The sequence below is a fragment of the Oryx dammah genome, unplaced genomic scaffold (genome assembly GCF_014754425.2).
Source record: "Oryx dammah isolate SB20612 unplaced genomic scaffold, SCBI_Odam_1.1 HiC_scaffold_16, whole genome shotgun sequence".
Lineage (NCBI taxonomy): Eukaryota > Metazoa > Chordata > Mammalia > Artiodactyla > Bovidae > Oryx > Oryx dammah.
This window is the reverse complement of record NW_024070200.1, coordinates 35,289,544-35,316,483: the sequence shown is the minus strand read 5'-3', so window position 1 is coordinate 35,316,483 and position 26,940 is coordinate 35,289,544. Positions and strand designations below refer to the sequence as shown.

The window sequence follows — 26,940 nt, the reverse complement described above, 5'->3', positions numbered from 1 at the left end:
GAGAAAGAATGAACTGCTGCTACATGCAACAAGGGTGAATCTCCCAGGTGTAACATGGAGCAAAAGAAGGCAACACTTTGAGAGAACTTTTATGATTCCATTTATATGAAGTTCAAAAAACAGGTAAATGACTCTTTTGTGATAGATATCAGAATAATGGCTACCTTTGTGGGAACACAGTGGAACCTTCTGGGGTGTTCAAAATACTGTGTCTTGATTTGGGTGTGTTCTCCCTTAGTGTGTTCATCTGATTAGAAATCCCCATGTTGGCACTCCACTTGTTTTAGATTTACTGTTTTCAGTTAATAAAGAAATTTTCTTTAAAACTATTAAAAATCCTACTTATTAGTTATTATTGACATAATATAAACTTGTATGTGTAGTATCAGTATCTTAAAGATATATATTGAATGGAGAAGTAGAAGTCTTTTCCCATCTGATTGATTTCTGGCATTTCTAAAGTTCCAGTTACAGCTTTTCGTTTTGCATCAATCTAAAGTAATCATCAGAGTAGGATTATGATGGAGTATAAATGATAGGAAAGGAACTTCATAATTTTGTGGCATTAAGTAGACAAAGGTCAATCAGGAAAGGGAAAGTAAGCATAAAATCATGGCTGTTTTGTGCCTTTTCCGTCATCAGTGTCGTGGAAATTGTGCTGCATTGGAAATTCACTTGATTTCTTAAATTTCTTGAGATAACTTGATAATTGTTGGAACTCAGTGATGGGTATGTGGGGTTCATTATGCTGTTCTGTCTACCTTTGTATATGTTTGAAATACTCTGTAGTAAAAAAAAAAAAAATTATGGATGAGCCTGCTAATGCATTGTTTCTTTTATTGTCTGTTCTGTCAGCACAGTTTGGTGATACTTGTTCAGTTAAGTAATAGAGAACTACTGGAGTTTGTCTTTAGGTTTTTGTGTTTCTAATGAGACACTCTTCTTTTTTTTTTTTTAACTGAAAGAGTGCTTTTTATGCTCCTTTAAATATATTTCTACTGTTTTTCTTTTTTTAGACTTATGTTTCATGTAGATATATTTCTGAAATTAATATTTGAAAACTTTAAAATGTTATTCTATTTATTTTCTATTTTTTGTGGAATAGCTAAGCCAGTGTTTCATTTTATGCTTAATATTGTTTGTTATTGTTGTTTAGTCGCTAAGTTGTGTCTGACTATTTGCAACCCCATGGACTGTATCCTCTCAGGCTCCTCTGTCCATGGGATTTCCCAGGCAAGAATACTCGAGTGAGTTGCCATTTCCTTCTCCAGGGGACCTTACTGACATAGGGGTCAACCTCGGGTCTGGTGCATTGGCAGGCGGATTCTTTACCGCTAAGCACCAGGGAAGCCCCATGTCACCTGCTGTTTGCTGACTTCCCTTTGTGTGTAGAACAGTGTTAGGTTTCATATCTTACATAGAATTTCACATAGAATATGCTTAGGGATATTGTGTTTTTGGAACCATTTCCAGGGAGAGCATTTAGATATAAATATTTAGATAACTCTAGATTTTGAGTGATTAACTTCTGTTAGGTTTTTATGTCTCCTTTGATTGAATTACTATTTACTGAGTTCCTCTTCCATTCTAGAGGCAATCTTATTGTCCGAACAAAACAGACAAGGTTCCTTGCCCTCGTGGAGCTTTCATTCTGTTGGGGTGACACATACAATATAAATAAGATAATTCATATGGTGAGTCATTTTGAAATTATAACAAAGTGTTGGAGAGTGATAAGGAGTTTAGCCACATTAAATTGGGTAGCCAGGGAAGGCCTCTTTGGTGTGGTGACATTTTTGAAGGTAACTGAAAGACAAGATAGAACTAGCCATTCATATAACTGGGGAAAGAGTGTTCTGAAAATACCTGGTGCAGAATTTTGGAGGGAACAAGCTTGATGTATTTGAGGAACAGTGATAAGGTCAGTTTGTCTGGAGAACAGGGAAAAGGAGTGGTGAGAGACGAAGTTGTCTGTAGAGGTTAGTAGAAATGGGATTGTGTAGGGCTTGCAGTCTATGGAAAGGAAGTTAAGCAGAATCATGACAACTGATTTAAATTTTAAAATTTGCTCTGGCTGCAGTGTAGAGAAAGAATTAGAGGGGCAGAAATCGAGGCAGAGATATAACAGGGGACTGCTGCAACTATGAGATGATAGTGACTTAGAGTAGGTAAGTGGCAGTGGAGGTGGAGAGAGGTGGACTTATCTTTGAAGTAGTGACGATAGGGCTTATTGATGAATTGAATGTATGGGATGAAGGACAAGAAAGGAATCAAGAAGACTCCTGACTTGTTTTCCCCTTTGTCTAAGCAGTATAGTGTACGTTGATGCCATTTATTGAGATGGGAAAAGCTTGGGGCTCAGTCGCTAAGTTGTGTCCAACTTTTTGTGACCCCCAAGGACTGTCAGCCAGCCAGGCTCCTCTGTCCATGGGATTTTTCCAGGCAAGAATACTGGAGTGGGTAACCATTTCCTCCTCCAAGGGCTCTTCCCAACCCAAAGATCTAACCCACATGTTCTGCCTTGGCAGGTGGATTCTTTACTTCTGAGCCACCTGAAAAGCCGTGAGAAAAGCTTGGGAAGGAACAAATTGGGGGATGTTGAGTGTTAGGCTAAAGAAATTAAGAATTCTGTTTTGGACATTTATGAGATGCCTAATAGAAATCTTTGCGGGCATTGTCCAGTGTGTGAGTTTTCATCTTTATGTTTTATAGAAAACCTTTCTGGGAAATTAATCTCTTCTTATTGAAGGAATGACTAAATATTCTGTGTCATACTATACTGGTTATGTTGGCTGCATGTAGTTTTCCTCCTTTTTTTAAAAAATTAAGATATAGCTTGCATACAGTAATAATGCACAGATGTTAAATGCCCAATTCAGTAAATTTTGCTAGATGTGTACATCCTTGTAACTACTGCATCAGTAAAAACAAAGAACATTTTCTTTACTCCACAAGACCCTCTGCCTGTTTCTAGTCAATTTTCCTCCCTATAGGTGGACGACTTCAGATTTTTCTCACTATAGTTACTCTTGTAGAAATTCTTATAAATAGGCTCATATAAATGTATCTTTGTGACTTTCAGTTTTTGAGTATCATCAACCTTGTATTAGTAGCATAAGTAGCTTGTTCTTTTTTATTGTTAAGTGGTTCTGTGGTATGATTAATACCATGATTTGTTTCCTCTCTCCTCGTTTCCAGTTTTTGACTGTTATAAAGGTACTTTGTACACTTGTATACAAGTCTTTTTGTTAATATATGTTTTTATTTCTCCTGGATAAATCCTAGATAGGAAATTTTGGGTCACAGATATATATTTAATATTATAAGAAACTGCTAACCTCTCCTCCAGAGTGCTTGTATCATTTTACACTATCAGCAGTTAAGAGTTGTTCCAGTTCTTTGCATTATCACAGACATTTGGTGCTTTCATTTCTGATCTGTAGTAGTGGATATAATATCTATGGTGGTCTTTTCCCAATCTAATACTTTTTAAAATTGTGGTAAAGTATACATTTTATCATTTTGTATGATAAAGTATACATTTTATCATTTTGCATGATAAAGTATACATTTTATCATTTTGTATGATAAAGTATACATCTTATCATTTTGTATGATAAAGTATACATTTTATACTTTTAACAGTTTTATACATTTATACATTTAACTTTTATACATTTAACAGTTTTTAAGTGTACAGTTCAGTGGCATTGAGTGCACTCACGTCATGCAATCATCACCATCATGAACTTTTTTATCATATCAAACTGAAACTTTGTACCTTTTAAATAGTAACACTTCATTTCTGCTCTCCCAGGCCCTGGAAACCTACTTTCTGCCCCTGTGAGGTTGACTATTCTAGAGACCTCATGTGAGTGGAATCATACAAGATATGTCCTTCTGTGTCTTACTTCATTTTCACTTAATGTCGTCAAGGTTCATCTGTGTTGTAACATATATCAAAGCCTTCCTTTTTAAAGACTGAATGATACTCCATTTTTATGGAGTATTTATGCATTCATCCATCTTGGACATTTGGGTGTCTCATTGTGTTTCAGTTCACATTTCCCTGATAATTAATGATGTTGAACAGCTTTTCATATGTTTATTGACTATTCATATAGCTTCTTTTGCCTGCTTTAAAAAACTGATGTTTTCTTTTTATTTATTTGTAAGTGTTCCTTATATATTCTGGATCCTATCTATTGGGAATATTTTCTCCTTAACTGTGACTTTCCTTTTCTTTTTTTTCTTTTCTTGTTTTGGTGTGGTTATAATAGAGGGCAGAAACATCTTTTTGCCATCATAAATCTGGGAGTTTTCTTGAAATTCTTGATCTTTGGAGGTAGCCTTCATTGGGATGATGTTGAAATGGAGCTAGATTATATGGAATACCTCCCTAAATATTTTTTTTAACAGTACCTTTGTTTTAAATGTATGATTATCTTAACCCATCCAGAGCATGATTTGGTTTGAAAAAAAATTGAAAATGATTTGTTTTGGAGAAAAGATAGTTTTCTACTATGGTGTATTGTAATCAAATCTAGGTGGTTTTACGTTTTGACTGACTGAGGCTTTATCCTGAGAAAATTATTCAAGATAAGCACTGAATGAAATTGATCATTGCTGCATTGACTATAATTGTGAAAAATTGAATTATCTAAATGTCAGTTGAGAAAAAAACTGCTATGTGAATGCAGTGGAATAGCACATACACATGGAGAATATGCTATTTTACTAAGAAGCTGCCTTTATGCTCTGATTATAAGTGTGTAAATATCCATTATAATCTCTCTGTTGTAAATTACCCATCTGTAAAATGGGTTAGTAAAGTAGCCATCTCATATGGTTGTCATTAAGATTGAAGGCCCCTAAAGAAGGCCCCTAAAGTTTAACTCAGTCCTGAGACATAGTAAATGAACAATAAATACTAGCTGCTGCTATTGTTACACAATATGATGGTATGTGTGTAAAGGTTGTGGGATTACATGTGTTCCATTCACCTTTTATTTTCTTAAGGGTGATTTCCCCCCACCCCTTTCTGTTACCTATTACTATATTAAATCATTACTAAATTCATACCATCACCTATATCAGTCTTGGTCTTGAATCTCAACTTTTTCCCTTCTCCATTGCTTCTACCTATTCCAGCTTACCACTGTCTCTTAAATAGACTGCTCTAGTTGCCTCCCAGCGTGTTTTTTTTGGCACCTCTTCCAATTTGTATTCTTTAATGATGATTTTTGATGAGCAGGACTTTTAAATTTTGATGAAATCTAATTCATCAGATTTTTTTCTTTTATGATTAGTACTACGTATTTCTGTTTAGTCTAAGAAATCTTTCTCTACTCTAAGGTCACTTAGATATTCTGTTCCCTCCCCCCCCCCCCCCAGTAGCTTTAGTTTTAACTTTTATATTATAATGAAAGTGAAGTCGCTCAGTCGTGTCCAACTCTGTGACCTCATGGACTGTAGCCCACCAGGCTCCTCTATCCATGGGATTCTCTGGGCAAGAATACTGGAGTGGGTTGCCATTTCCTTCTCCAACTTTTATATTTAGATAGTTTATTTTGAATTAATTTTTTGTATCTGGTATGGGATAGGAATAGAAAGATTTTTTTTTTCGTATATATCCAGTTGGTCTAGCACCATTTATTGAAAAATACTTTTTGATTTTTCCATTGATTTATGTTGATACCTTGTGATCAGAAGTCAGTTAACCATGTGTGTGTAGGTCTATTTCTAAATTCTGTTCGGTTCATCTGGTTATCTCCTCACACCAGTACCACATTGATTTCTATAGCTTTATAGTAGAACTTGAAATAAGATAGTGTAAAACAACTGCCTTTGTTTTTCTTTTATATGATTGTTTTGGCTATTCTAAGTATTTTGCATTTCCATAAAGATTTTAGGACCAGTTTTCCAGTTTCTCCAAAAAGGCCAACTGGGATCTTTCTTTATATTTGATCTGCAGATCAACTTGAGGAGACTTGACAACATTAAGCTCTTCAGTCTGTGAATGTGTACATCTCTCCATTTATTTAGATCTTCTTTTCCTGTTTCTCAGCAGTCTTTTGTAGTTTTTATCATAGGAGGTCCAGCACATTTTTCATTAGATATGTTCCTAAGTTTTTGTGTTTTTTAGCGCTATTTTAAATAGTGTTTTGAAGTTTTATTTTCGGTTGTTTGTTGCTATTATATAAAATACAGTTGTTTATTTTATATTGAGCATGTATCCTGTGATCTTGCTAAAGTCATGCTCAGTTGCTTCAGTTGTGTACGACTCTTTGTGACCCCATGGACTGTAGCCTACCAGGCTCATCTGTCCATGGGATTCTCCAGGCAAGAATACTGGAGTGGGTTGCCACATCCTCCTCCAGGGGATCTTCCTGACCGAGGGATCGAACCCGTGTCTCTTATGTTTCCTGCACTGGCAGGCGGTTCTTTACCACTAGTGCCACCTGGGAAGCCCTGCTAAAGTTTCATACTAGTAGGATTTGGGGGCGGGGCGGGGAGCGGTTACATTCCCTAGGGTTTTCTACATGCACAGTCAACAATAAAGTTTACAAATAAAAACAACTTTACATCTTCATTTCCAATATTTATGCTTTTTATTTCTTTTTCTTATTGCAGTAGCTAATACCTATAATATAATGTTGAATAAGAAGTAGAACTGTTGAGAGTAGATATTCTTGCCTTGTCCCAGTCTTCGGGGGAAAGAATTCATTGTTTCACCATTAATATGATGTTATCTATAATTGTTTTATAGATGCCACTGCTCCTTTTTTATATCATGGATGATGTTGAATTTTGTCAGATTATCTTTCTGCATTTGTTGATGTGATCATACATGATTTCCCATTTGCTTTGTTAATGTGGTAGAAGACATTGATTTTTTTTTTTTTTGACCTTTTTGTTTGAGATAGCTGTAGATCCATATGTACTTATAAGAAATAATACAGAGAGATTCCATATATCCTGCCTGGTTTTCCCTATTGGTAACATCTTTCAAAACGATAGTACAGTGTCACTACCAGGATATTGACATCATATGGTCAAGACGAAGAATGTTTCCCTAACCACAGGGATCCCTCATGTTGCTCATTTATAGCCATCCCTGTTTTCCTTGTGTCTCTGGCCCTTCTCTCACTCCTGGGAACCACTCTTCTCTTCTCCGTTTCTATAGCTGTCATTTCAAGAATATTGCACAAATGGAATCATAAAGAATGTAATCTTTTGGGGTTGGCTTTTTTCACTTTTTCTCCATACTACAGTTTGTGTTTAACCTTTGACACATGGAAAGTCATCTAGCCTGTTCCAGTTTGAGGCTATTAGAAGTAAGCCTGATATAAACATTCAAGTACAGGTTTTTTTGTGAGTTAAGTCTTCCATTCTCTGAGATAAATGACCAGTCGTACAACTGCTAGGTCATGTGAGTTGTGTGTTTAGGTTTTTTTTTTTTTAATAGCCTCCGTTTTGGCTATTTATTTATTTTTTGGCTGCACTGGGTCTTTGTTGCTGCGTGCAGGCTTTCTGTGGTTGCACTGTGCTGGCTTAGGAGTTGTGGAGATGAGCTTAGTTGCCCCACAGCATGTGGAATCCTCCTGGACCAGGCATCAAACTCGTGTCCCCTGCATTGGCAGGCAGATTCTTAACCGCTGGACCACCAGAGATGTCTGCATGTTTAGGCTTTTTTTTTTTTTTTTAAATAAAAAAATGGCTGCACCATTTAGTAGTTCCGTCAGCCGTGTATGAATATATGAGTATGTATGAATGTATGAGTTATTCAATTTTTCCACATCCTTATTTGTACTTGGTGTTGTCAGTGTTTTTTATTTTAGCTGTTCTAGTGGGCACGTAGTGTATCATTGTGTTTTTAGCTTACATTTCCCTAGTGGTTAATGTAGTGATGTTGAACATCTTTTCATGTAAACTTATTTGCCATCTATTTAGTTCTTTGTTGAAATGTCTTTTGTGTCTTTTGCCCACTATGGATTGGATTTTTTTTTTCCATCACTGAATTTTGAGAGTTCTATTTATGTCATTAGTCTTTGTCATATATGTGATTTGTAAATATTTTTTTCCAGTCTGTAACTTTTTAAAAAAAGCCGGATCCTTCTGCAGAATGAAAGTTTTTCATTTTCAAGAAGTCTGATCAGTTTCTCCTTAATAGGTCATGCTTTTGGTGTCCATTCAAAGAAGTCATTGCTTCACCCTAGATCCTGAAGGCTTCTCTTATGTTTTTCCTAAAAGTTTTATAGTTTGACATTTTACGTTTAAGTCTATGACCCATTTTGATTAAATGTGTATATAAATTATGAAACTTAGATCAGGGTTGATTTTCTACTGATGAATATCCATTACTATTTGTCTTAACAACTGAAGCAAGGTATATAGTATTTGTATTCTTTCACTGGAAATACAAAGCCTGATAAGATTATTAAACTCAGTATCTAGATTATTTTATTTTTAAAAATACTTGTTTTGCTGCTTGATTCATTACAGAAGATTGTATTAATTCTCTTCTATTGACTTGAAAAATTTATTCTTGAATATTTTATATACTTGTTTTATATTCTATATTATGTTTTGACATCATCATATTACCTAAATGGAAAATTATAGCAATATATTATTATTAGTGAATTGTACCCTCAGTGATAATATATATTGTTTAGGCATGAATTAACTCTTTTAATGTTTTTGCCTTAATCTTTTAGCTGACGTTTTTACTGCAGCCCTTTCATTTCTTTTATTTATATAATTTGTTCAACTTAAAAAAAATTTATTTACAGTTAATTTATAGTGTGTTGATTTTTACTGTACAGCAAAGTGATTCAGTCATATATACATTCTTTTTCATTATCTCTTCTATTATGGTTTATCACAGGATATTGAATATAGTTCCTTGTGCTGTACAGTAGGACCTTGTTGTTTATCTGTGCTATATATAATAGTTTGCATCTGCTAATCCTAAATTCCCAGTTCTTTCCTGCCCCACCTCCTCTCCTCCTTGGCAACCACAAGTCTGTTCTGTGTCTGTGAGTTTATTTCTGTTTCATAGATACGTTCATTTGTAGCATATTTTAGATTCCACATTCAAGTGATATCACATGGTATTTGTCTCTCTTTCTGACTTATTTTGCTTAGTATGATCATCTCCAGGTCCATCCATGTAGCTGCAAATGTCATTATTCCATTCTTTTTGTAGCTGAGTAACATTCAACTGTATATGAGTAATGTGTATGTGTGTGTGTATATATACACACACATATATTTAAACATCTTTTTTTTGTTTTTGAAATTTTAATGTAAAAAAGTAGAAACACAGATGGGGCACAAATGTGCATTTTATACACGAAGATAATATGGATAATTTGGTTATTACTCATAACATTTTAATGAAATAATCAGAAATTTAGTCATTCACATTAGTAATAACATTATGAATCCTTAAAGGAGTTTCTCATACATCATCTCACATTGGAAGATGATGTGTGCAGTGGGCAGATAGGAACAAAAAGCAATCAATACAGAAAATGTGATAAGTAATCTGATAGAATTTTCTGAAATTCTGAATTTTCTGGAAAATTCTGAAAGAGTTGGGAATATCAGACCACTTGGCCTGCCTCTTGAGAAACCTATATGCAGGTCAGGAAGCAACATTTAGAACTGGACATGGAACGACAGACTGGTTCCAAATAGGAAAAGGAGTACGTCAAGGCTGTATATTGTCACCCTGCTTATTTAACTTATATGCAGAGTACATCATGAGAAACGTTGGGCTGGAAGAAGCACAAGCTGGAATCAAGATTGCAGAAGAAATGTCAGTAATTTCAGATATGCAGATGACACCACCCTTATGGCAGAAAGTGAAGAGGAGCTAAAAAGCCTCTTGATGAAAGTGAAAGAGGAGAGTGAAAAAGTTGGCTTACAGCTCAACATTCAGAAAATGAAGATCATGGCATCCAGTCCCATCACTTCATGGGAAATAGATGGGGAAACAGTGGAAACAGTGTCAGACTTTATTTTTGGGGGCTCCAAAATCACTGCATATGGTGACTGCAGCCATGAAATTAAAAGACGCTTACTCCTTGGAAGGAAAGTTATGACCAACCTAGATAGCATATTCAAAAGCAGAGACATTACTTTGCCAACAAAGGTCCATCTAGTCAAGGCTATGGTTTTTCCAGTAGTCATGTATGGATGTGAGAGTTGGACTATGAAGAAAGCTGAGTGCTGAAGAATTGATGCTTTTGAACTGCGGTGTTGGAGAAGACTCTGGAGAGTCCCTTGGACTGCAAGGAGATCAGCCCTGGGATTTCTTTGGAGGGAATGATGCTGAAGCTGAAGCTCCAGTACTTTGGCCACCTCATGGGAAGAGTTGAGTCATTGGAAAAGACTCTGATGCTGGGAGGGATTGTGGGCAGGAGGAGAAGGGGACGACAGAGGATGAGATGGCTGGATGGCATCACTGACTCAATGGACATGAGTCTGAGTGAACTCCCGAGTTGGTGATGGACAGGGAGGCCTTGTGTGCTGCAATTCATAGAGTCGCAAAGAGTTGGACACGACTGAGTGGCTGAACTGAACTGAACTGAATCTGATAGAGATAATACTGTTTCTAGGAGATAATATTGGAAGCGCTTTTTAAAAATTTTGTTTTTAATTGGAGGATAACTGCTTTACAATGTTGTGTTGGTTTCTCCCATACAACAGCATGAAGCATCTGTTATACATATATCCCCTCCCTCTTGAACCTCCTGCCCACCCCCACCTCACTGTTTGTGAGAGTACCACGTTAAACTCCCAAAATGTCTCCTCCCTCTTGAGCATCCCACCACCCCCACCCAACCTGTTGTAACAGAGTACCAGGTTAAGCCTTGAAAAGGAACAGAGATCATTCTGTCTGTCTGAGATTGCATCCAAGTACTGCATTTTGGACTCTTTTGTTTCTGTGATGGCTATTCCATTTCTTCTAAGGGATTCTTGCCCACAGTAGTAGATATAATGGTCATCTGAGTTAAATTCACGCACTCCAGTCCATTTTAGTTCTCTGATTCCTAAAATGTTGATGTTTGCTCTTGCTGTCTCCTGTTTGACCACTTCCAATTTGCCTTGATTCGTGGACCTGACATTTGTGACGTTGTACAGGAGGCAGTGATCAAGACCATCCCCAAGAAAAAGAAATGCAAAAAGGCAAAATGGTTGTCTGAGGAGGCCTTACAAATAGCTGAGAAAAGAACAGAAGCTAAAGACAAAGGAGAAAAGGAAAGATAAACCCATTTGACTGCAGAGTTCCAAAGAATAGCAGGAGAGATAAGAAAGCCTTCTTCAGTGATCAAAGCAAAGAAATAGAGACAAACAATAGAATGGGAAAGACTAGAGATCTCTTCAAGAAAATTAGAGATTCCAAGGGAACATTTCATGCAAAGATGGGCACAATAAGGACAGAAATTGTATGGACCTAACAGAAGCAGAAGATATTCAGAAGAGGTGGCAAGAATACACAGGAGAGCTATACAAAAAAGATATTCATGACCCAGATAACCACGGTGGTGTGATCACTCACCTAGAGCCAGACATCCTGGAATGTGAAGTCAAGTGGGCCTTAGGAAGCATCACTACAAACAAAGCTAGTAGACGTGATGGAATTCCAGTTGAGCTGTTTCACATCCTAAAAGATGATACTGTGAAAGTACTGCACTCAATATGCCAGCAAGTTTGGAAAACTCACCAGTGGCCCGAGGATTGGGAAAGGTCAGTTTTCATTCCAATCCCAAAGAAAGTCAGTGGCAAAGAATGCTCAAACTACTGCACAGTTGCACTCATCTCACATGCTAGCAACGTAATGCTCAAAATTCTCCAAGCCAGGCTTCAACAGTACGTGAACTGTGAACTTCCAGATGTTCAAGCTGGATTTAGAAAAGGCAGAAGAACCAGAGATCAAATCACCAATGTCTGTTGGATCATCGAAAAACCAAGAGAGTTCCAGAAAAATATCTATTTCTGCTTTATTGACTATGGCAAAGCCTTTGACTGTGTGGATCACAACAAATTGTGGAAAATTCTTCAAGAGATGGGAATACCAGACCACCTGAGCTGCCTCCTGAGAAATCTGAGGAAATATGCAGGTCAGGAAGCAACAGTTAGAACTGGACATGGAACAACAGACTGTTTCCACATTGAGAGAGGAATATGTCAAGGCTGCAGTTGCCTGCTTATTTAACTTATATGCAGAGTACATCATGCGAAATGCCAGACTGGATGAAGCAAAAGCTGGAATCAAGATTGCTGGGAGAAATATCAATAACCTCAGATATGCAGATGACACCACCCTTATGGCAGAAAACGAATAAGAACTAAAGAGCCTCTTGATGAAAGTGAAAGAGGAGAGTGAAAAAGTTGGCTTAAAACTCAACATTCAGAAAACTTAAGATCATGGCATCTGGTTCCATCACTTCATGGCAAATAGATGGGGAAGCAATGGAAACAGTGACAGACTTAATTTTCTTGGACTCTGAAATCACTGTAGATGGTGACTGCAGCCATGAAATTGAAAGATGCTTGCTTCTTGGAAGGAAAGTTATGACCAACCTAGACAGCATATTAAAAAGCAGAGACATTACTTTGCCAACGAAGGTCCGTCTAGTCAAAGCTGTGTTTTTTCTGGTAGTCATGTATGGATGTGAGAGATGGACTCTAAAGAAAGCTGAGCGCCGAAGAATTGATGCTTTTGAACTGTGGTGTTGGAGAAAACTCTTGAGAGTCCCTTGGACTGCAAGGAGATCAAACCAGTGCATCCTAAAGGAAATCAGTTCTGAATATTCACTGTGAAGGACTGATGCTGAAGCTGAAGCTCCAATACTGTGGCCACCTGATGCGAAGAACTGACTCATTGGAAAAGACCCTGATCCTGGCAAAGACTGAAGGCGGGAGGAGAAGGGGACAGCAGGATGAGGTGGTTGGATGGCATCACCGACTCAATGGAAATGAGTTTGGGTAAACTCTGGAAGTTGGTGATGGACACGGAGGCCTGGCATGCTGCAGTCCATGGGGTTGCAAAGAGTCAGACACAACTGAGTGACTGAACTGAACTGATGGTTCCATATAAATTTTAGGATTGTTTGTTCTAGTTCTGTGAAAAATATCATGAGTAACTTGATAGGTATCACGTTAAATCTGTAGATTGTTTTGGATAATTATGGCCATTTTAACAATATGAATTCTCTCAGTCTAAGAGCATGGGATATCTTTCCATTTCTTTGAATCATCTTCAGTTACCTTTATTAGTGTTCTGTAGTTCTCAGTGTCTTTCACTTCCTTGGTGAGGTTTATTCCTAAGTTTTTATTTTTAATCTTTTTTGATGTGATTTTTAAAAAGGATTGTCTGTTTATATCCCTTTCTGATATTTCACTATTAGTGTAAAGAAATGCAGCCAGTTTCTGTATCTTGTCACCTTGCTGAATTTGTTTTATCAGTTCTAGTAATTTTTGTCCATTACCATTTGTTGTTAAAAAACTGCATTACCTCCTTTGAATTACTTTTCCACTTTGTCAAAAATCAGTTAGGCTTATTTGTGTGGATCCATTTCTAGCTTTTTTGTGTTAGTGATTGTGTCTGTTTTACACTTGTATCACTTTTGGTAACTTGTTTTTCAAGGAATTTCTTTGTTTCATCCGAGTTGTCAAATATACTGACATAAAACCATCTTTTTAATGCCTGTAATGTCCTGTTGTTCATTCTTGACATTGACGATATATGTTCTCTCTCTTTTTCTTGGTTATTCTAGCTAGGGATTTATCAGCCTCATTGATATTTTCAAGAGAACAGATTTTTGGTTTTGTGTATTTTTCTTGTTTCTTATTTCATTGATTTCTACTCTTTGGTTTCTTTCTTAATACCTTTGGTTAATTTGGTCCTTTTTGCCTAGCTTCTTAAGATGGAAGCTTCAATCATTGGTTTTAAACCTTTCTTCCTTTATGATATAAGCATTTATATTAGAAAATATAAATATATAAATTTCTTTTCAAACACTTTTAAGCACATCCCACAAATGTTGATACGTTCTGTTTTCATTTTCCTTGACTTTGGACTATTTTCTAACTGTCCTTTTGATTTCTTCTTTGACTCATTGGTTATGTAGAGATGTTTTGCTTAATTTACAGTTATTTGGAGAGATTTGAAAAATCTTATTATCGAATTCAAATTTAATTCTGGTTTTGGACAAAAAGTACACTCTGTCAGATTTCAGTCCTTTGAAGTGAATTGATGCTGGTTTAAGGCCCAGCATATGCTGGTGAACTGGGAAAGAGTCTGTGTCCCGTAGCTGTTAGGGTTAGTGTGCTGTAATGCCTTCAGTCAACTTTCGCAATAAATTTTGTCCAGGATTTTTTATTATCATTTAAATGATGTCTAGGTAAGTAGCTAGTACATATGGTTGAAAGTACCTGAAAGAACTATATACGTAATGATACTGCTTATTCATCAGTATGCCTACTCCTAGTGGGGGAAAAAAAGCTTTATTTCTAATGCTTTATTACCTCAGTTAAGGTTGTGATAGAATATGTGTTATTAAGCAGCACCTATTATATAACCTGATATAATGTTTGCTAAATTTTACTGGAGATTTGTCTGTTTCTCAAGGTACACTGCATGATTCCTTCTCTCCACGGTAATCTCACATCTGAAACATGGCTACAGACTGGCTGGGCAGTATTGTGTCCATCAACTGTGGAGATAGCTTGGGTGTCTATCAGGGAAGAGTGTCCGCAGTGGATCAGGTCAGCCAGACGATTTCTCTCACCCGGCCTTTCCACAATGGAGTAAAGTGCCTTGTGCCAGAAGTCACTTTCAGGTGAGTGTCCTAACTGACTCTTCAAATCCAGTCTGGTGATCTACGGAGCTTGACCTAGGTCTCATTGCCAATATTCTCTTGCATAGGACTACTTTTGTCAGGGGGCAGATTTTACAACCTTAGATCTAGTTCTAATGCTGTTTCAGCAGATTTTGTGTAGTAATTAGCTTTCAGCTGATGATTCAGGGTTTGTGAAACATTTTTTCTTATCTCTGTCAGACATGCAATATTATATTTAAATGTGTCAAATTTAGAATCATCTTTCTGTTTTCTTTTACGGTTTCAGATTTCCTTTCTCAGTTTTGTATTATTTGTTTTCTTATATGTAAGGCCTTTATTGATTCCCCCCTCCCGTCCCCCCACATAACTATCTCTCTTTGTAGATTTGTATTATAATTTATCTCCAGAGACACACTCTAGCTAGTAGCTAAAGTCCTTAGCTATAGGAATGTATTTTTTCTTTAGTGTTTGCCAACAGATCTCAAGCTTAGATGTTGTCTTCACATCCCTCTTTTCACAAGTTTCACAGAAACCTTCCTTTCTTAACGTTTTTTTAAAAAAACACTTTCTGGCAAGAGCTTCCTTGACTTCCTAAACAACACCCAGACCTAACCTTTTCTGTAGGTGTGTATCCCTCCTTATTGCTTACCTCCTCTGAAGTCTTCACAGAAGGTATACCCTTTGTGTTCAAGGCTAACCTTATCACATATGCTTTGTGTTATCGTTTTTTATATCCTTTGAGATCCTACCCCTTTTCTTTTGTGTCTTCACTTTCAACCTTTATACTGTCTCTCTTCTCATCACTTTTTAACTTTCCCAGGTCTCCCCCATAGTAAAAACACTCCTCCCCTTACCGCACACACCTTGCATTTGCCACTAGTCCACTGTATTTCCCTAATGACACCTTTCACCCAGGTTAGAAACTTAGGAATCATAATGAATTCTTTGTTCTCTTGATCTTCATGTTCAGTTAGTCACCAAATTCTTTGGATTCCAAATGTTTTTTTGGTTCCATCCTCCTTTCTCTCTTTGCATTGTCACTTGCTGTATCAGTTCAGTTCAGTCGCTCAGTCGTGTCCGACTCTGCGACCCCATGAATCGCAGCACGCCAGGCCTCCCTGTCCATCACCATCTCCCGGAGTCCATTCAGACTCATGTGCATCGAGTCAGTGATGCCATCCAGCCATCTCATCCTCTGTCGTCCCCTTCTCCTCCTGCCCACAATCCCTCCCAGCATCAGAGTCTTTTCCAATGAGTCAACTCTTCGCATGAGGTGGCCAGAGTACTGGAGCTTCAGCTTCAGCATCATTCCCTCCAAAGAAATCCCAGGGCTGATCTCCTTCAGAATGGACTGGTTGGATCTCTCCTTGCAGTCCAAGGGACTCTCAAGAGTGTTCTCCAACACCACAGTTCAAAAGCATCAATTCTTCGGTGCTCAGCTTTCTTCACAGTCCAACTGTCACATCTGTACATGACCACTGGAAAAACCATGGCCTTGACTAGATGGACCTTTGTTGGCAAAGTAATGTCTCTGCTTTTCAATGCGCTATCTAGGTTGGTCATAACTATTCTTCCAAGGAGTAACCATCTTTTAATTTCATGGCTGCAGTCACCATCTGCAGTGATTTTGGAGCCCCCAAAAATAAAGTCTGACACTGTTTCCACTGTTTCCCCATCTGTTTCCCATGAAGTGATGGGACCAGATGCCATGATCTTATACATCCCCTCTTATTTCTGCCTCATCTCCTAACTGGTGCCCCTGCCTCTGGTTTCTTCACCGTTCTTATAGACACCAGAAAAACCCAGTGTAATTATGATCTGATCCCTAATTTTCTCTTCAGCCTTACCTCCTGATGGCCCTCTACAAGCATTTGTCTCTTTAGTAACGCTATAACATTTACAGTAACAACAGTAACGTTTGCAGTTCCTCACATGGCCTCAGTCTCTGAGCCTTGGCTTAAGGTGCCCCTTTCCCTCCCATACTTTGCTTGGCCAACTCTTATTTTCCCTCCCCAACCAGACTTGGCTTAAGTGCTTCATCCATCTCTACCAGACTAACATGTATTTTGCTCTGGGAGGCTCTAGTCCCCAGTACACACCTCTGTCATAGTATTCAACACTTTCGATTACCTACTTGAATTTTCTGCTGACCAGACTTCGAGTTCTGTGTGAGCATATGTTACTTTTCGTCTTTATATACCCAACTCCTACTACGGGGGTTACCACATAGTAAGTACTCTGTGTATACCTTTTGAGTGAGCAGGTAGGTAAATGAATGAAAAAAGCCATTAAGCATTCCAGAAATCTAAGATATTAATGATGGTTTTATGATTAACAATAGGTCTCTTTATTCTTCATTGAAGTATAGTTGATTTGCAGTGTTGTGTTAATTTCTGCTGTATAGTGAAGTGACTCAGTAACACACACACATTCTTTTCTATGTTCTTTTCTATTATGGTTTATCCCAGGATATTGACTATAGTTCCCTGTGCTATACAGTAGGACCTTGTCCATCCATCCATATGTAATAGTTTGTATCTACTAACCTGAAATGCCCAGTCCATCCATCTCCCACTCCCTTAACAATAGGTCTCTTTTTTGTTTTCCTTTTCTAAGCTTTTAATTTATTTTTTGTTTCTTTTCTAAAAAATTTATTTATTTTTAATTGAAGGATAATTGCTTTACAGTATTATGTTGGTTTCTACCAAATGTCAACATAAATCAGCCGTAGGTTTACCTATGTCCCCTCCCACTTGCACCTCCCAGCGGCTTCCCTCCCCATCCCACCCCTCTAGTTGTTACGGAGCCCCGGTTTGAGTTCCCTGAGTCATTCAGCACATTCCCATTCGCTATCTGTTTTACATATGGTAATGTATGTTTCCATGTTACTCTCTCCATACATCACACCCTTGCCTCCCTCCCCGCCTCAGCCGTGTCCATATTGCCTGTTCTCAATGTCTGTGTCTCCGTTGCTGCTCTGCAGATAGGTTCATCAGTTCCATCTTTCTAGATTCCACATACATGCATTAGTATACGATATAACAATAGGTCTCTTTTAAAGGTCAGTGCTGTGTCCATTGAATGTTGGTGGCTAAGTCTTGTCTTTAAGTACGCCACCATCTTTTTTAGGTTTTGCCTCTGGTGACTCATTGAAATGAAGCCCTCCAAAGGTGTGGCTTGTTGCTGATGATCTCAGTTTCATCACGGTTATCACTATTTTAGTTTTGAGACTTGGACTCTTTTATGTATTTCAGGGCAGGTGACATTACAGAATTAAAAATTCTGGAGATACCAGGCCCTGGAGAAACCCAAAATTTTGGAGACCTTCATCAGACAGAATTAGGCTCCTCTGGTGTTGGTTGCCAAGTTGGCATCAATCAAAATGGCACAGGCAAGCTGGTCAAGAAGCCAGCCTCTTCGAGCAGTGTCCCTCAGAACATCCCCAGGAGGACAGATGTGAAGAGCCAAGATGTTGCCACCTCTCCCCAGCAGCAGCAGTGCTCAAAGAGCTATGTGGACAGGCACACGGAGTCCTTGAGTCAGCCCAAAAGCTTCCGGCGTCGGCACAACTCCTGTAAGTTGGATTAAGTTAATGTGTTTTCTTAGCTTGCTGTTTCATGTCCACTTATCCACTGCTGTTATTTAAATAAGTCCTTTATTACTCTAATAAAAAAGATCCTGGCAGGGTTTCGCAAAAATATAGCATGGTTCTTTTATTCCGGTGCTATTTCCTCAAGATGTTAAAGGGAAAGGAAATAAACTGTTGAGACTCACACCTGCTCCTTGCCCTCTCCCAACACTTCCTTTCCTTCAAAAAATGTCAGTGATCTGGCTCGAGTTCACATAGACAGAAGTGATGTTTTTGATCTGGTAAATGGTGGTAGTAGTGATGTCTAAGTTGAACCTGCATTCAGGCTGTTCTAGGGGATTCTTGAATACGTTTTGTTCTTGTGGTTTAACACTCATCCTCAGTTAGAGGAGAGGAAGGGATGGGCCTAGACATCTCTGTGATCTTACAGTTTCTGACAGACTGACAGTTTTAAATTTACTGTATTCACTGTCCCTGCCAGCCCACCAAGGAGAGCATACACTGATGTGTATGGATGCCCAGTTCTGTGTGGTACTGACAAATTGTTGAGTGCTGTTTGCTTATTACAGAACTGTAGTTAATTCACCCTGAGTCAGGTATGCTCTTTAATGTACTTATTGGAATAATGTTATAGTAGTGAATTATAACAGATTCACTAGAAATTTATGTGGCCCTTCAGAAGCCAAAATTTTTAAAGTTTTGAAGATGCTTGATTTCCATGAGTATAAACTATTGAAATTTTGGGGGGGGAAAATTTTAAAAAAGGTATTCCAAGGCAGTTTTCCTTCAGTGCTTCATAAATAACTATTTGAATTGACCTGAGACTGAAATTGAATTGTTAATTCTTCTCTGTCCTTTGAAAAACTGTAGAATGCTTGGATAGAAAATGACTTTTTCCATTTAGACTTTAACCTTCTCTGTTTCTTTATTCTTTCTTTAAAACAAAACAAAAAAACACCTTTTTTCTTTACCAGAAAATTGACTTGTTTGTTAAAAGTTTGAATGTTCAAGCAGTTTACAATCTCTCATGCAGGAAGATAATCTTCATTAGCAATTTGCAAATTATTTTTTCCTACTTATTTTCCCCATTAGTAATATCTTACATTACTATGGTACATTTGTTACATTTAATGAGCCGGTTTTGATACATTAACCAAAGTCTATATTTTATTCAGATTCCCTTAGTTTTTACCTAATGTCCTTGTTACAGGCTTTCATCCAGCATGCCACGTTACATTTAGTAGTCATGTCTTCTCTTGGCTCTTACGGTTTCTCAGACTTTCACTGTTTTTGATGATCTAGACAGTTTTGATGAGTACTGGTTAGATATTTTGTAGCATATTCCTCAATTGGTATTTGATGTTTTTTTCTCATGATTAGACTGAGGTTTTGTGTTTTGGGGAGGAAGACACACAGAGATAGTGTCATTTTCATTGCATCATATCAATAGTATGTACCGTCTGCATGATACGACTTTTTTTCTCGGCTGCCCTCGGTCTTGTCGCTGCATGTAGGCTTTCTCTAGTTGCAGAGCATGGGGGCTACTCTCTTGTTCTTTGGGCAGGCTTCCCATTGTGGTGGCTTGTCTTGTGAAGCACAGGCTCTTGGGCATGCAGGCTTGGTAGTTGCAGCACATGGGCTCATAGTTGCTGCTCACGGGCTTGATTTTCCCGTGGCTTGTGGGATCTTCCTGGACCGGGGTAGAATTGATGTGCCCTGCATTGCCAGGTGGATTCTTAGCCACTGGACCACCAGGGAAGTCCCACGTTGTATTTCTTTTGACACTGACGTTGATTGCCTGATTGAGGTGGTGTGTGTCAGGTTTCTCTTCTGAAATCAGTATGTGCAGCTCACACCTAAGGAGTGGAGAGTTATGCAGACTATCTACATAAGTTATTTGGAATTCTTCTCTACTAGAGATACGTCTCTTCTTTCTCATTTATTTGTTCAGTTATTTATTTTTATCAGTATGGACTTACAGGGCTTCTCTAGTGGCTAAGCGGTAAAGAATCCACCTGCAATGCAGGAGACGTAGGTTCGATCCCTGGGTGGAGAAGGTCCCCTGGAGAAGGAAACTGTAATCCACTCTAGTGTTCTTGCCTGGGAAATACCATGTTGGAAGGAGCCTGGTCGGCTGCAGTTCTTTGGGGTGGCTAAGAGTCGGACATAACTTAGCAATTGAACTACAACAACAGGGACTTACAAGTGTTTATTTTACACTTTGGCTTATAATTCAATACCACTTTATTTTGGTAATCAAATTGTTTCAACTTTGGCCACTGTGAGCTCTTGCAGTTGGCTCCTGTGTCCCTTGGACATGCTCCCGTCATTGTGGATGGGTTCCCCCTCCCCCAGTACTTCCTTACTATCTACCACTACAAGATGTTCCAGGGTTATCTTCTATATTTCCTGCCCCAGCCCTAGACTCAGCCATGTCTCCAAGGAGTCCTGTCTCCTTTTATTGGAGAATGGCATTACAAATTGCTGTCTAGGTACTAGGTGTGCTCCTTGCTACCAGGTGTCACCCTTTCAAAGGCTGACAGAGCAGGAAAATATATAGGTGTATACTTAACCAGCATAGATACATATATCTATAAATACTTCTATATGTAACCATCACTACTAGATTAAGCTAAATGAGTTCATGATGTGACCAAGTTTAATCCATTACCACATGGATCATTCTAGCCTCCTCCTCATCTGTAACCTCTCCCTCCAGCTGTGAGAAACCCATACTATCTGCCATCTGATTTAAACTATTCAATTCCAGTATACATATCAGAATTACGGTATTAACCCTAAGGTATACCCCCATTCCCTTCATTGATTTGTTTCATGTGTTTATAACAGATTGTTTCCCTGCATTCTGCATCCCATCTGGGGATCCTCCAAACTCCTCACTCTTTTGCATACATTAAGGCTCACTCTGTACTCTAGAAAAAGTTCTGTGGGCTTTAACAAATATGTATCTTATATCTAATATCTTTACAATACTAAGCAGAATTCCTTATGTTTCACCTATTTAGTCCTTCCCTTTTTCCCTCCCTGACTGCCTGCCGCAACCCTCCTCCAAACAGCTACTGATCTTTTTACCATCTACCTCTGTAGTTTTGCCTTTTCTAATCACATAATTTAAATCACACCGTATATAGCCTTTTCAGAGTAGCTTCTTTCACTTAACATTATTTTTTTAAGATTCATCCATGTGTTTTTGTGGCATGATAGCTTATTTCCTTTTATTGATGAATAATATTCCATTGTATGAATATAACAGTTTGTTTATCCATTTACCTTTTGAAGGACATCTTGGTTGCTTCTAGCTTCTGGTGATTATGAACAAAGCTGCTATAAATATTTGTGTGCAGGTTTTATGTGGACAGGACTTTTTAGATGAGTTGGGTAAATACCCATGAGCATGATTGCTGGATGTATGGTGAAACTATCAGTTTGTTTCTTTTTCTTTTTTCCCCTGATACTAACAGTTATAGCAACTCTTTTGAAAGAGTACAGTTAACTTCAAAACAAGTAATTTATTTGATCTTTAACAAGTCACTCTGACCTAGTAAAAAGTGGGGTCACTCTCAGAAGTATACTCTGGTTGGTTGATGCTTCTTTTGCTTTTGCTGTTTGATCCATTCTCATTTCCTAGATTATTACTGCATGTAAATAAGGTTAAGAGATCATGGACAGTAAAATGTTGGGTTCTGTTTCCAAAAATTTATTTTGAGTCCAGATTTGTGTGGAAGATGGCCATGGCTTGGGAGTTTGGTGATTGGATGTGACTCAGAATTGGTTTGTGATGGAAAGCAGAGTAAATTTATTTATTTGATCAGCAAACCCTGTAAAATAAGAAGAAAGGTCTGCTGGGAATTGACTGACTTAGCATTTATGTAGCATTTTGAGGATCTCAAGGAAGTATATTGGTTTCTTCCCACCACAACTGTAGATTATTAATGTTTTTTTCCATTGATGGATGAGAAATGGAGATTAAGTATTTTTTTCATTAGAGAGCTATAAATCAGATTTTTTCTGGTGTGTGTAGATTGATGTTGAGACTAGTAGATTGATAAAGCTATAAGAATATAATTTCTCATAAATTCTGGCTTTTAATTGTCTTTCAAAGTTAGTAATGAGTTGTTGAAGGATTTGTTGGTTCTAGTTACCTAATCCAACATTGGTGAGAGATTTAGCACAGGCAGATTTTAATCTCTTCTTTTAGGTTGGGAGTTGAGAGGGTGGTTATAAAGAATAGTTTCTATAACCGTGATTGCTGAACTAACACTTGATTATTTGTCAAGTAGGTGAATGGAACATTAGTTCCACGGAGCAGAGGAAACCCTCTTGAGTCCTCTTATATGGTCTGTTTAATGTAACAGTGATCCTACCATCTAAGGTCCTAAGATTATTTTTTGCTAAGTTTTCATGGTCCTTCTGAGGTCCTAATGTGACTTCATTACCTCCTTGGATGTGCTTCATATATCCAGCAAACTTGAAAACCGTGGTGCTGCTGCTGGAACCCAAGAGGTTGATTGATTACTAGGGTCTAGAATTTGGGAGTTGAAAAGAAGGTACTAGATACTCTCAGGAACCTCCTCATAAAGCCCATTGAGACTGGCACGAAAACGTTTATAATTTGACCTTCAAGTGTTCTTTAGCGTGCTAAGTGCAGGACAGAGTTCCCCTTTACAATATGTGTGTGACAAACTCCAATAAATAAGTAGCACTGAGTGTTACACAACAATGGGTTTGTTATAAGTTATCCTGGCCAAAGAGCCTCTGTGCCAAAGGCTGGCAGCAAAATGGCACAGGAAGGCGGCCAGCCTCTAGTCTTAACACACACTTGGCCCTGGTAATTGAAAGGTAAAGAAATCTGGGAAGCACTGTTTATCTTTTCCAAGGGAAGTGCTTTTCTCTCCCAGGGGCCAAAGGCCAGTTTAATATAGAGCCAGGCCCTTTGGGGTGAGTAAGCCAAGTTTTGAGATAGTTTATTCCCCTAGGACTTCCCAATATTTTTTTTAAAGTATGAGGAAAGGGAAGAATAAGGGACAGCAAAGCATGTTAGCCTGCCTTTAATTTACCTTACATTCTCTTTATCTTTTTCTCGCTAATATGTGATGTCAGAGTATTTCCTCTTAGAAGGAAACTTTTTTTTTTTTTTTTTTGCTCTCTGCTTTTATTAAAAGCATTTGGAGCATAGCTGATCCTTAGTGTATCTCTGTCAAATGAGTGAATGGAAGTTCTGTATTCAGCGGGAACATGAGAAGATAGCTGATGCTTTCTAAAGTAAGAACGGTGGGTTTGTGAGTTATGTTTGTAGTTTGTGTCAAGCCACCAGTGGTCTCCCGTTTTGCTGCTTTTCCTCTGTCCTTTCCCATTGATTAATTGCTTGTCTTCGTCTGTCACTGAGATAGGTTCAGGACAGTTTAATGTCAGCTCACGCTGCGCCTGACTGAACGCCTTTCCTCTGAAGCCCTTGCCTCATGCTCCCTCTTGTATTGTTGTTGACAGCTTCATCTTCCTGTCATTCTCAGTCACGCAGCATGCTTGGCATCGGTTTTGATGGTTCCCTTGCTTTCTTATACGTTAGTCTCAGGTTGCCCTTTCTTTTATAACCTCTTTAGAGTTTTGTTTGTTTGTTTGGGGGGTTTTGTTTTTTGATGTGGCTGCTTTGAATTTTTAATTCATCAGAGGTGGGGTTCTTTTTGGTATGCTTATGGTGTAGGTGTGGTGCTGGCTGGTAGATCTGAATGACAAGTGACAGACTTAACACCTTGAGTAAAACAGAGATTCAGAGAATTCTGGTTAAGTTCAGTTAATTTCAAGAAAAAAATATTTTTTCTTTTTAATTTTAATGGCAGTCTTAGCTGGAGAAAATACCTCTGAGAGGCATGATGTAGAGCAGAGTGAGCAAACTTCTGTAAAGGGTGAGATATTAAATATTTTAGGGTTTATAGGCCACAAGGTCTCTGTCTCAAACATTTAACTTTGTCTTTGTAGCCTTAGACAGTATGTAAACAAAGGAATGTGACCATATACCCATAAAACGTTATTTACAGAAGCAGGTGATGTTTGGGCTGGATTTGGCCCCAGGGTTATGATAAAGAGTATACACTTAGGGTGAAGTGGTAATCCATATTGATTCATGTTTGGAATAACTGTTTATTTTTTAATTTTGGAGGCTATCTTCTGAGGTCTGATTAATTTTTAAAAACACTCTGATTAAAGAAGGCCTGTAAGAGGAATAGAAGAAGTGTTATCTCTGCCATTCTTTGGTTCACTTATGGTTGCGTTATTGGCATTATCTTTATTGCATAGTTTTTTTTTTAAGGTATCTTTTAAAGCCACTTACTCATTTTTGTATGCTTCAGTAGTTAAAAATGTATATAGTTGTACGGCGTGAATGTACTTAATACTGTTGAACTGTACACTCAGAATGGTTTAAATGGTAAATTGTATGTTATGTATATTTTACAACAGTTTAAACATTTTGATGTAAATCCACTTGTTGTTATGGAACATTACTCATTCCTCAGGTAGCTCAAATACTGCCAGTGATTGGGTAGGATGAAACTTCTTAAGGGTGCTGATTTCCATCTGTGCCTTAAGTTCCTCTTTTTAGTTAGAAGAAAAAGTAAATAAAATACTCAGTATCTTTTCCCCACATCATCCTTTGAGGGTCATCAGTGGGTCGTCCTTTGCCCTCGTGGGTGTGCACACAACCACTGGAGAGAAACCACTGGGCCAAAGACCTATTTCCTAATATTGATTTAATAATATTGACTTAATATTGAGGCAGTACAATGACAATCTTGCAAATTGGACTCTTTCTCTGTTTCTTCCCTTGCTTGCATATATTGCTAATGGTGTTATCCTGACCGTGTATTTTCATGCTTGTTCTCCCATTCCTAATCCAGCTCTGTTTTCTCATCCGTGTTTCTATAGCACTTTATGTAAACTTCTCATTTTATTTTATTTTAATTATTATATCTCTCCTTCCTTATGGGTAACTTGTCTTGATTATGTACTGTATTCCAGGTACTTAGCTGTTGTACACAAAATGCTCTCATTAAATGTTTTTGTCAAATTATTGAAACTAGAACTTCACCCACACTTCGACAAGCCTCTCAGTGGTTCGTAATCTCAGCTTTTTATAGTGACTCAGCCAATTCTTCCTTCCTTTTATAATTTTGGTCAGCCTTCGATTCTTCTCTGAGGCCTAAATCTCATCTTTACTGCCAGCATAGCCCTTTTCCATATCAATATTTGGCACGAGGAAGATTTAGACATGAGTTACATATGCATAGTATACATCTTGCAGAATAATTATTGTAATTAATCTTGCTGATGTGGATTTATTCGTTAAATATTTATTGACGGACTGCTGTGTACTAGAAACCCTGTTAGGGGTACCACAGTGAGCATTTTACATACAAGGAAATTGAGAAGTTGAATGATAGATATAAGATTATATAACATGTTAATAACAGAACTGAAACTAGGTCCTAGGTCTCCTGACTCATGGTCCACTGGATAGAAGGGAGTTGCTGTGAGAAGTTAGAGCAGTATAGTTGGGATAATCTGTATGAGGGGGTTTGCTCATGATCATCTCAACCTCTACTTGAGTGTTTTAAAAATTGAGGAGCTCAGTCTTACAAAAGGAAGTAGATTATGTTTATTCAGACTATGTTGAAGGTTCCGTTTGGCATACCAGTCACCTGGTTCATCCTTTCGGGGTGGTCAGATGGGGATCAAACTATCAATTCAGTTTGGGATTCTCTGGGAAGGCGTGGTTTGGAGAATTCTGTGGGGTCCTTGCTGCTGGAGGAGTAGCTGACTGACATGTGGTGGCCAGATAGAGTCTCAGAGACAGAGAGTGACTTGAGTGCTGGGGTGTTGATATGCACCTTGGTGTGGCCTCTACAGGATTATGTCAGTAGGGTCCTTGTCATCATTTGATGGTTCAGAAATTGCTAACCCAGAGTGATAAAATTTTAAGAAAAGAGGTCACCAGAAGATCTAAAAACAGGCCTGTAAGTCAAAATACATCAACTTATAGTGGCAGATGTATATCCGTCTCAAGACCTGGAATCTGTCTAAACCCAGGGATTCCCTTCCTGCTGAGGTCTAGCCTGAGACTGAGTTAAAAAATCAGAAAGTGGCTTGCTTGGTAAGCATGGAATTCAGAACCAGTTGGACAGAATCTTTCTTTGAACTTCAAGTTACAAGGACTTGGCCTTCTTTTACTCTGGTTATTTCTCTCTTAATCAATGACTGGACATTCGGAATCAGACCACCTGGACTTGTGTGGAGAGACTGCTGTATTCTTACCCTCCACTTTTTTGATATAGTCAGTTGTCAAAAAAGCCTTGATCATTACCAATTCCTTTATGAAGGGCAGAACTTCAGATTTTCAGGAGTACTGCATATTTCATATTCACTGTTACTTGGGTACTTTATGAAATCTTTCATGAGATTTGTGGTAATTTGTGTTCC

General features: G+C 38.0%; 1 protein-coding gene across 2 annotated transcripts in view; it reads left to right on the top strand.

Moving 5' to 3' along the window:
* EDC3 (enhancer of mRNA decapping 3) overlaps positions 1-26,940 on the top strand; it is a 54,356-nt gene that overhangs the window by 4,787 nt on the left and 22,629 nt on the right. Inside the window, exons 2-4 of one of the 2 annotated variants that reach the window (XM_040257247.1) lie at positions 3,818-3,871; positions 14,648-14,858; positions 18,113-18,432. In XM_040257247.1, coding sequence (XP_040113181.1) covers positions 14,695-14,858; positions 18,113-18,432 — 484 coding nt within the window. In that variant the 5' untranslated portion in view covers positions 3,818-3,871; positions 14,648-14,694. The remainder of the gene's footprint in view (positions 1-3,817; positions 3,872-14,647; positions 14,859-18,112; positions 18,433-26,940) is intronic. The other variant, XM_040257248.1, reaches the window with a different exon arrangement.